Genomic DNA, 10,974 nt, shown 5'->3' with positions numbered 1-10,974 from the left:
AATGTGGCTCATTTCATTTCGATGGGGAAAGATATTGGGATTTCAAGTGGGTTCTCGGTGGAAATGGAAAAGTAGGAATAAATGGTATGAGATTTTGGAACAGTAACGATAATGGAGATGTCCAATTGGGTCAACCCATGTAATAAAAGTAAAATAGGTACTAGCTAATTCATTTAATATTTTATTTTTTATAAAACCAGTCACATATTATATCAAGTATTTTTTCACTTGCATGGGACAAGACCTAGGTAGCGTTTGGTAGATAGGTAGGAAGAAAATAGAACATGACATACGGGCTTCATTTCGTGTTCATCATGTTTTTGAGATGAAACGGGACAGGACAAAAAGTTCCTAGAACATGACACTTTGGTTCTCTCGAAATGTGTAGAACGGAATAGAACAAAACAAGACCCCTTAAAATATTTACTATGACAAAATTACCCTTGTTTTATTTTCTCATCTCTCCTTATGTGTGTTTGTCGAGTCGTCTTCTCCATCTCGACTTTCATCATCTACGACACTCCTGGATTTCACAATCAAAGCACTTACCTCTATATACACATACATGGATCAATTGTATTCTCCAACACCAAATCTACCAATTTTTTCACACCAATTTCATACATATACACAACTTTTAATTTTTTAATTCTAAATTTAAATGAATTTTCAAACCCAATATTCGTAACAATCCTTCCAGGTTGTAATTGTATTGATGGAAGCCCCAAGTAACTCTACAACACATGTAGACGTTTCATCGGATGAATAGTATTAGTAGTGGGATTTTGTGATTTTATGCTTTACTTATTTGTTTGGGTCCGCAAAACTTCAGATTTTGGGAACGTTTTTTGAGGTTAAATGTTTAAATTTTATTATGATTAATTAATATCATCTTTTAACTTTTATCCATTAATTTATTTTGTATAAATAATATATATGTGAAAATTTTTATTTTATTCAATTCATTTTCTATGTTTAACTAAACATTAAGCATGGTATTTTTTTCCATTCACAAAAAAAAAGCATTAAGCACGATATCGGTATATATGTAATCAATATTATGATCTTGTTATGTCCATGGTGTATTTACCAAACACAGGGCTCAGGACAATTTTGTATTGTTCTGTGGTGTTCTATTTTGTTCCATTTCGTTATGTTCTGCTTCCAAAAACTATAATAGGGTGCACTTTCACCCTAAAAACCACTTCACGACTACCCTATGAAGAATTAAAATTGAGTAAATATTCCCGTAGCTAAATAAAAGTTCTCACAAAGCCATAGAACCAAATAATTTCTTACATTTCCAACCTGTTATTTGTAATTCAAAGAAATTTATAAACTTAAAATTTCTCAAGTTTTTTGATATCTAATTTTAATTATTTTAGAGTAAATTACACTCCACTAACTTGAGATTTCCCTATATGACACTAAACTCCAAACTTACACTAATATTATACTGCACCCCATTTTTATTAGGAAATATTGTTAAAAAATTGTTATCTACTTGAGAAAAATGAGGTGGAGTGTAATATATGAGTAAGTTTGGAGTTTAGTGTCATATAAGAAAACCTCAAGGTAGTGGAGTGTAATTTACTCATTATTTTAATAAATTTTGGTCCTCTTCCCTAAATGTGAGGTCTTCACATCTCTTTGTTCTTCTCTCATTCTCAATCACTGCTTGACCTCTACACAAATAAAATTACCTTCTAGAAATTTTATATGTATTTTAAATTTCTCTTTTATTCTTGTTTGGAAAATGTATTTTGAATTTCTCTTCTTTATTTTTTGGACAATGATATAATTAAACAAAAATACATGATGCATATTGGGTCAGCCCAGACCCACAATTTAGTTTAGGGTTTTGATAACAATTTTATAAATACTCAAATGCTATCTGACTATGTCCAACCTGCAGCTAGGGTTTTTCCGCTCACAGATTAGTAGCAGTTTATCTTCTAGCTGCGCCCACTCACCAACACTAAGTTCGTTCTGCCTATATAAAAGAAGAAGACAATCAAAATTTTGCAACTGAAGAAATTAACATTAGAAAATGAAAAGGGCATAATAATTCATTAGAGTGGTGCAATTCCCTATGAAATCATAGATAAAAACAGCAGAATTGTACACTAATAAAGAAAGGGATCTTGAGAGAAAGGGGAAATAGAGTGGATCAATTCACTCTGAAATTTTACATCAGGCACATTGATAGAAAAAATTGAATCTTGAAACTAATACAATAGAAAAATACATAGAAAAAGGGAAAACAGTGCATTAGAGGGTTCAATTTCCTCTGAAACTCAACAAAACTTGCACATTTATACAAAAGAATCTTATAATTTGCTATTGAATTTCAGATTAAGACAATAGAATGGACCTAAACCCTAAACCCAATTCAATATTCACATATTTTGGATCAATTGGATATGGAAGTACAAATTAAGACATGGCATGAAAAAGGGAAATCAATTCGAATATGAATCTTCAAAGAGGAATCCAAAAGAAGAAAAGTGCGCAGAGAAGAGGGGAAAGAGGTTACCTGAATTGGATTGGAAGAGGAAGCCATGAAACTATGCAAGTTGCGAGAATTGGAAGAGGAAACCTTGACACTGTGAATCAATGTGAATGAAGAACACGTTGCAAAGAGGGCAGAGAGGAAAAACCAAGTCTCGAATAAACTGAACTGTGAAGTTGATTTTCAACACTGAACCTTAACAATATTTGAAAATTTTAATATATAGTATAAGCCTACTAAATAAAACTTTAACTATATTTTTTGAAATGAATAAAACTTTAACTATTACTGTCTTAAACAAATAGCTTAAAAAAAACTGCCTCAAAAAAATACCTCAACTACAACTTAAACTTTATTTACACATTCTCCATTTTGAATAAATTAAAGATAAATAAAAATAAAAAGTAAACTTCAACTATTACTGCCTTAAAAGAATACATTTTTCGATAAATAAAAAACTACAAATACACTTAAAAAACTCATTTGTCAAATAAAAAAACTACAAATACACTTGAAGAGGAAAATGAAAAAGGGTGGGTCAAAGAGTTGTGCCGAAATCATTGGTGATACTATTTTCCTATGTAACCAAACAAAAATCATTTGTGATTCCTGATCTAGCGGCAGAGATGGCATCATGGCCTTTGGAAACATATGGAGCTTTGGTTCTACCAGTTCCAGGGATCGTAAGAGGACGGGGTGAGAAGGTGTTGTTGGTTAGGACATGGGGAAGGAAGAAGAAGAGGGCATAGGTTTGAGAGAGAAGAAGAAACTGGCAGAGAGAGTTCTCATCTCAAAAAGAAGAAGAAGAAGAGAGCAAATGACCATAATGACTAACTGGTTCAAAATTCCACAATTAAGTTGAATAAATACTAGTAAGACACATTACCCTTGTGACTTTAACCTCTCTCTCTCATTCATATAGCGTGTATAAATTCAAGCTTAATTAAATGACCCTAGTGACTTGATGACTTGTTCTTTCACATAAGTTCCAACACACCTAAGTCACAATCCTCCTCGACAAACACCCACAACAACGACTCACACTACAAGAAAACAGTCATGTAGTGACTGTCAAATCGGTCACTAAATGAGTAAAATCGGTCACTAAAACATTTAATGACTGATTTAGCAACCGGATTATATCAGTGGTTAAAACGTTGGTCGTTACGGCTAGTGACCGAAATAGTGACAAAATTTAACGACCCATTTTGCAACTGATTTAGTGACCGAATTAGCGACTAAATGACGTTTGTGACTGAATTACTAACCGATTTAGTGACCGAATTTTGTTTTCATCTTCTATTGCCACGGTTGGACTTAGAACCGTCATAATAGATATAATTTTTTTTGTTTCCAACATGCAGTCCAGTATTAGCTGGCTAGGATTCAGTAGCATTGATGATATCAAATCTTATACACATTGTCATTTAAGGTCCAACAACTTATCTAAGCACATAATTATCTAAGCATGTACACATAATAGTATATTACATTTCAAGGATCAAACTCAATCCAATCTTTCCTATTATTCAAAGACTATCTTATGACAATAACTCTTGTAGAAAGTATGTGATAGAACTAAATTACTCTACAAAATATAGCTAGAAACCTAACAGGTATGCTCCAAATGCCAAGCTGCATGGTCACCCCTGCAGTACCTACATATAAAAGCAAACCAAACTCATACCTATTATAATCTTTAACTAGAAAAAGTTTGCTTCCAACAGCATCCGGATCCATAACAGTATAAATAAAAAGGAAACAAAATACCTTAAATTTGCTTGCTTTGGATGAAATAAATTTACTTCAAACAGTTTTACAACAGCTTTAATATTACCTATTTCTAGAGGCTATGATTGTATATCACATAAGACAACAAAAAACACTCACCTTTATTATAGTTAAAATAGCTTCAGCCCAACTTATCTTCAAGGGTTTGAGTGCTTGGTTAGGAATGAAAATACAAAGAAGTCAACACCTCATATATTCCCTCTAGGATTTCGATGACTAACCCACTGCAGTTTAGGAAAATAAAAATCCATGGAAAATAAAATTCTATTAACCATGTGCTTTTAATAATTTGAAAGCAAAGCATACGTACAATTTTATCTACTAGTGAGAATGTGGGATAGTTTACCTTGTGAGCATCTGCATAACTGTCAGTGTATTTATTAACAATATCATAGGATGAATCAAACCTCTAAGACCTAAGGAACTTGTAAACATATCCAAGCTTGCTTCCATTCCAGTCACTGCATTATATTGAAACATGGAGTTCAAACTATGGACATTAGTACCTCCCACATGCAAAGCGGGCGCTCTACCATTTCAGCTACATCCCCATTTGAGAAACTTTATCAAACTAAATATTTTGACTATAGATATGTTCGACACTCACAGATTGAAACAAATTGCAATAATACTTATTACATCCCAATTATCAAGTGAGATAGCAGCATCAGATTATAGGTTATAGGTAGACTAAGTTAAAATTAAAATGTCAAAGCCAAATCACCCCTTCACACTACTAAACATTATTTGTATTCACAAGTACGTGTGTGTTTGAGGATCAAATAAAGACACTTCATTTATTTTGAAAAATGGGAATAGATTTTCTAAGGTGGAAAATGTGTAGCATGGAAGATGGGGCTCTACCAGCTTTTAAGGGAACTTAGTAACTTACAACCCAACATGCTCTTAGTTAAATTTGGATTTTTTTTTTATTGAAAAGATAAATTACATTCTTTAGAATCGATCTCTGAATATTTTCCTCCTCAACTCATAATCTCATATATCACCCAGCTCTGACCACTTGAGCTATCATTCGGAAACAATTAAGTTTGGATTTGAGTTTAAAATAATATTTAAACTGATTATATTTAATTTGTTCAGTCATCAAGTTTAAAATCTTTTCCTCCTCAACTCATAATCTCATATATCACTCAGCTCTTACCACTTGAGCTATCATTCAAAGACAGTTAAGTTTGAATTTGAGTTTAAAATAATATTTAAACTTATTATATTTAATTTGTTCAGTCATCAAGTTTAAAATCTTTTCCTCCTCAACTCATAATCTCATATATCACTCAGCTCTTACCACTTGAGCTATCCTTCGGAGACAGTTAAGTTTGGATTTGAGTTTAAAATAATATTTAAACTTATTATATTTAATTTGTTCAGTCATCAAGTTTAAAATCTTTTCCTCCTCAACTCATAATCTCATATATCACTCAACTCTTACCACTTGAGCTATCATTTGGAGACAGTTATGTTTGGATTTGAGTTTAAAATAATATTTAAACTGATTGATTATATTTAATTTGTTCAGTTATTAAGTTATACTACAAAAATTAACTTATTAATTTTTATTTTTCAAAAAATAAATTATTAAATTTTTATTTGCATATATTATCATATTATATATAATTTTGAAAAGGTTTTGGTTCTTTAATATTATACAATAATCAAATTAATTTCAAAATTTAGTATTACTTTCAACTCTGAAGACTAAAGACTTGAAGATTCTGAAGACCAAAGAAAGCTGGCTCTGAAGACCAAAAGTTCTGAAGTGAACCCGTCCAGAAGCTGAAGACTTAAAGTTCTGAATATCCAAGCATCCTCGTAACTCTAATTAGAAGCTTCACAAGTTCACAGAAGCGCATCTAAAGATCAAAAGTCAACAGTAAAGGACAAAAGGTCACTATATAGGAGAAAATGAAAATGCATCAATATGGACCAATGAAATTCAAACATTTAGAAATTCAGTGTAACAACCAATAGGAGAAAAACATGTGACATTTAGGGAGCAATTTGACCCACTTTGGTGGATGAGCCTTATTAAGATTAAGATTACCTTTTGAAAGTTTTATATGTAATATGTATTTTTAATTTCTCTTTTATTCTTGTTTGATAAATGTATTTTGAATTTCTCTTTTTTATTAATACTTGATAAATATTGGGCCGGCCCAGACCCATGATTTAGTTTAAGTTTTGACAACAATTTTATAAATACCCAAACTATCTCCAACCTGCAGCTAGGGTTTATTCGAGTAGCAGTTTCTTCTTGCCGCCCACTCACGTTACCAAGTTCGTTCCCTCTTTGTTCTTCATCTCTCATCTCCTCTCTTCCTCTTTCGATTTCGCTTTTAATTTTATTCACTCTCTTTGTTCAATCGCCTTTGCAGCCATGTCTGACGTTATCGCCGAGCCTGCGATTGTTGCAGATCCCTCCCAAATCGATGTCAAGCTCTTCAACCGATGGAGCTATGATGATGTTCAGGTACATCATCTCTCTAGCGAGTTTTCATCATTTATAGCACAAAATGCACTATTATATGCTACATTATATCAGATTTGAACTATGCAGCATCTTAGTTACTCAGATTTGGACTGTATAAATTTAAATTCTTAATTTATTATTTTGATAACATGCTGTGTATGATAGTGTCCTGAAAATATTTTATTTATATAGGGCTCATTGTATTCTTATCAGTTATCACTCAAATGTTGATTTTAATTTTGTTATTTTACATATTTGGGTTTTTTTTTTTTTGGTTTGTGTTGTTGTTAGGTTAATGACATTTCTTTGGCTGATTATATTGGAGTGGTGGCATCCAAGCATGCCACATATGTTCCCCACACTGCTGGTAGGTACTCTGTGAAGAGGTTCAGGAAAGCTCAGTGCCCCATTATTGAGAGGCTCACCAACTCCCTCATGATGCACGGAAGAAACAATGGAAAGAAGCTTATGGCTGTTAGGATTATCAAGCATGCTATGGAAATCATTCACTTGCTGACTGACTTGAACCCAATTCAGGTCATTGTTGATGCTGTCATCAACAGGTATGACTGCCGCCCCAAGAACTATTTTTTGTGTTTTGGTTTGTGTATAGATCTACAGTTATGCCTAAGTTGCTAGTTCATTTTGTGTTTGATATTGTGATAAATTTTTATTTAGTAGATTTGATTTACGATTTGCTTGTGAAACTTCATGTCTGGCTCTATTTGGAGGATGGGATGATGACCGTTTGTTTTCCTATTGGTTTGAGTGCCTGAATGATGGCAATTTGTATTAGCTCTATCTGACCATTCTCCTTATCTCCCTCTGCATTTTTTGACATTCCTTTAGTTGAAGGCAATGTCATGTTAAATGCATTTAGATGACTTTTGCTTTGGTTATCATGCTCATTAGTTTCATGTTTTTATGCTTGGTATGAATGGTTATTGATTGAACTGGGAAAAAGGAAACCTGAAGTTTGATTTTAAAACTACTTTAGTTTAAGGTTTCGACTAACGGCTGTTGGAGTTAGAGAATGACATGATGATTAGTTATTTCCCTATTGGTTTGATTGCCTGGATGATGGCACTTCTGTATTAGCTCTATCTGATCATTCTCCTGAACAACAGAGCTCTGGTTATTGTTATGAACTAGGTCTGGTTTTGCATTTCTTTACTTTGTGAACTTTAGTTTCTGGAAGTTGAAACATTATTTTCTTTGGTACTTGTATTAGCTCTATCTGATCATTCTCCTGAACAACAGAGCTCTGGTTATTGTTATGAACTAGGTCTGGTTTTGCATTTCTTTACTTTGTGAACTTTAGTTTCTGGAAGTTGAAACATTATTTTCTTTGGTACTTGTACTCATTAGTGTCATGTTTTATGCTTGTTTTAAATGGTTATTCTAAATTTGGGCTAGTTTTAAGGTTTAGACCAATGTCAGTTGGAGAATGACATGATGATTAATTGTTTCCTTATTGGTTTGATTGCCTGGATGATGGCAGTTCTGTATTAGCTCTATCTGATCATTCTCCTAAACAAGTGTTATTTTTGGTTTAATTTCATTTGAACAACACACCATTTTGAAAAAATTGTTAATATCCCTTGATATAGTCTCTATTGCCTGTTTGCTTACATTTTAATTTACGATATTAGCTTTTCTTTGGTAGTTTCAAACAGAAGATTCATATTTTTCTTGAGTAATCTGTGTATGGTTGACATATTAAACAAAACATGTAATTAAAAAAGGGTTCACTAAATTTGAATGTTACAGAAATTGTGAATGAGTATTGGTATGCTACCTCGGTAATGTGGCAATGTGTACCCTGTTTGCAATTCTTAATATGTGCTGTTGAATAAACAATTAAACTATTTGTGTTCCATTTGTTTATCTGACTCACTTTATTTTGTTTATTATATTCAGTGGTCCTCGTGAAGATGCCACTCGAATTGGTTCTGCTGGAGTTGTAAGGCGTCAAGCAGTTGATATCTCACCACTTCGACGTGTTAATCAGGCCATCTATCTTTTGACAACTGGTGCACGTGAAGCTGCTTTCAGAAATATTAAAACAATTGCTGAATGCTTGGCTGATGAACTTATTAATGCAGCAAAGGGTTCATCCAACAGGTATGATTTTACAACTCTGTTAGTGGAGATGCATTTTCTCATGTATTTGTAGCATGTCTTGTTTTCTCTCTAGAATGAAACCCACTTAGCTTTTGTCCAAAATATTTTGGGTCCTTGTCACTGGGAAATCGAACATGCTGTAAACATCATCTTTTTTCAATTTTTTTAAACGGTGTTTGGATTTGGCTGAAATTGTTGCTCCATTTCAGTTATGCTATCAAGAAAAAGGATGAAATTGAAAGAGTTGCCAAGGCCAATCGTTGATCAGCTCCTGCAAGCAATATGGGTGATCAGAAAGATTTTGTTTTGGTCTTTGTACTTTATTTAATGGTACTTCGATCTTTAGTTACTTTTTAGCTGTTCGTTTCTCTGGTTCACATGTTATGAACAGTTTTTTGTTGCTTGGACGTAAATTTGTATTCCAAGATTGTGAGTTCAGTTCTAGCCTGCTTCATAAATTTTACTATGATAATTGCAATGGCGTAGGCATCTTTGGCCCACAATGTTGTGTGTTTCGTTTCAAGTTAGATTTTTTTATTTGGTAAATGGAAACATCTTTCCATAAATACTTCTGAATACCAGCTGGGTAGTACAACCAAGATCGAGGAGCAAGCTAATAAAATCTAGAAGAGGCCCTAGCAAAAGTCTATCATAGTTTCCAAAAACATGCCCACATGGCTGCACAAGGGAGACATTTCCTAGATGAAGCACTCTTGTTGTACCAGTGGGGTCTAACATATCACTAACACATGCAAACTTATCTCTAACAGTATAAAGTAGGTTTTTTCTTGCAACAGTCAGGGCCTTAACACTGAACGGCCACATCATTAGTCATTCCCACTGCCTTGTCATAGCTTTAGCCCCTTAACTAAGGATGATTAGCGTAATTTGAACTATTACGGTGTTTGTCAATTGAATTATAGGATGGTTCCAGCCAAAAAGCTATTGTCAATTGGGCCATCGAATCTGTTCGCTGATCTACTCTTTTTTTTGAACTCAAGTTCGCTGATCTACTCTTAACATAGTAAAATTTCGATTAGATTTTGTTTTTTCAGCTATAAAGCTTTTTGTTGTATTTAACTCCTTTTATGCTATTGCTTCTTGCTTCTGTTTTTAATATAATTTGAATAATCACTCCAAATTGGGGCGGTGTAGTAATTTCTTAAGATCTAGATGATTTCCTTTTTGGCTGTAATTTGTAATTTATATTTGTATCACTTTCTTTTTCTATTTTCCTTACTCATTTGTATTGGGTTGAAGTACCCCTTGTACTTCCATTTAATATATATTCGTTGCTGATAAAAAAAAATCTAGATGATTTCCTTTTAATTGACAGATAAATAGTTAAGACTTTAAAGCACCTTTGGTCCTCAACAATTTTATTTGTGCAAAATGAGTCCCTAACAATTTTGTTCACATTATTATTTACACATGATATGGTTTGTCAACACTGTTGGTACTTCTATCGTATATCATATTTCTAAGGGTAAAATATGTTTTCCGTCTGGACTTTTAGCGAGTGCTGGTTTCCGTCCCTCGCCGGAGTAAAAGCCGACTTTAACCTTTGAACATAAGGAAAATAGCTGGTTTTCATCCCCACCGGAGTGGTGGTGCTGACCACCGTCTCCACATGTATCGGCCATCCTACGTGGCACATCCACATCAGTTAATAAGGTCTAATTGGATTTTTTATTTTTTTAATTCCACATTAAATTAACTAATTATTAAATTATGAAAAATATTAAATAAAAATAACAAAATAATTATAACATAAAACCCTTCAACATCTTAAAATAAAATCTTCATTTCAACGCTTAACATCTTCCTAATCTTCATAACCACCATCAACATCTTCATCACCCATCACCATCAGCATCTTCCCCCACCATCAACATCTACCTCATCCATCATCATCAACATCTTCATCTTTAACAACACACCAAATTCCTAACCTCAGTTTATTTCCCTTTCAGATCTGAATGCCAACATACAAGAAGTTTGGGAGATGATGATTGGTTTCTGTAAAAAGGAAGGAACTTTAGTTGGATTTGGGTTTCGA

At 33.1% G+C, this 10,974-nt stretch overlaps 1 protein-coding gene and 3 non-coding genes across 4 annotated transcripts; all 4 read left to right on the top strand.

Moving 5' to 3' along the window:
• The first annotated feature begins 6,537 nt into the window (after window positions 1–6,537).
• On the top strand, window positions 6,538–9,418 carry LOC130720374 (40S ribosomal protein S5-like). The gene is made up of 5 exons (XM_057571005.1): window positions 6,538–6,598; window positions 6,697–6,791; window positions 7,083–7,354; window positions 8,712–8,915; window positions 9,125–9,418. Exons 2-5 carry the CDS (start codon window positions 6,699–6,701, stop codon window positions 9,177–9,179), a joined length of 624 nt encoding a protein of 207 aa, XP_057426988.1. The 5' UTR covers window positions 6,538–6,598; window positions 6,697–6,698; the 3' UTR covers window positions 9,180–9,418.
• Window positions 7,522–7,603, top strand: LOC130721683 (small nucleolar RNA Z102/R77). Its single transcript, XR_009013602.1, has one exon. It is a non-coding gene; the product is annotated as a small nucleolar RNA Z102/R77 (small nucleolar RNA).
• On the top strand, window positions 7,823–7,905 carry LOC130721681 (small nucleolar RNA Z102/R77). The gene has a single exon (XR_009013600.1). It is a non-coding gene; the product is annotated as a small nucleolar RNA Z102/R77 (small nucleolar RNA).
• On the top strand, window positions 8,237–8,319 carry LOC130721682 (small nucleolar RNA Z102/R77). Its single transcript, XR_009013601.1, has one exon. It is a non-coding gene; the product is annotated as a small nucleolar RNA Z102/R77 (small nucleolar RNA).
• Window positions 9,419–10,974: the final 1,556 nt, after the last annotated feature.

This window comes from Lotus japonicus, chromosome 5 (assembly GCF_012489685.1).
Source record: "Lotus japonicus ecotype B-129 chromosome 5, LjGifu_v1.2".
Lineage (NCBI taxonomy): Eukaryota > Viridiplantae > Streptophyta > Magnoliopsida > Fabales > Fabaceae > Lotus > Lotus japonicus.
Note: the sequence above shows the minus strand (reverse complement) of the source record. Positions and strands in the feature narration are given on the sequence as shown.

Coding starts and splice junctions, on each gene's coding strand:
- LOC130720374 (XM_057571005.1), top strand. CDS start 6,699: ATGTCTGACGTTATCGCCGAGCCTGCGATTGTTGCAGATCCCTCCCAA. Junction 7,355..8,711: donor GTTGATGCTGTCATCAACAG/GTATGACTGCCG, acceptor TATTATATTCAG/TGGTCCTCGTGAAGATGCCA. Junction 8,916..9,124: donor GCAAAGGGTTCATCCAACAG/GTATGATTTTAC, acceptor GCTCCATTTCAG/TTATGCTATCAAGAAAAAGG.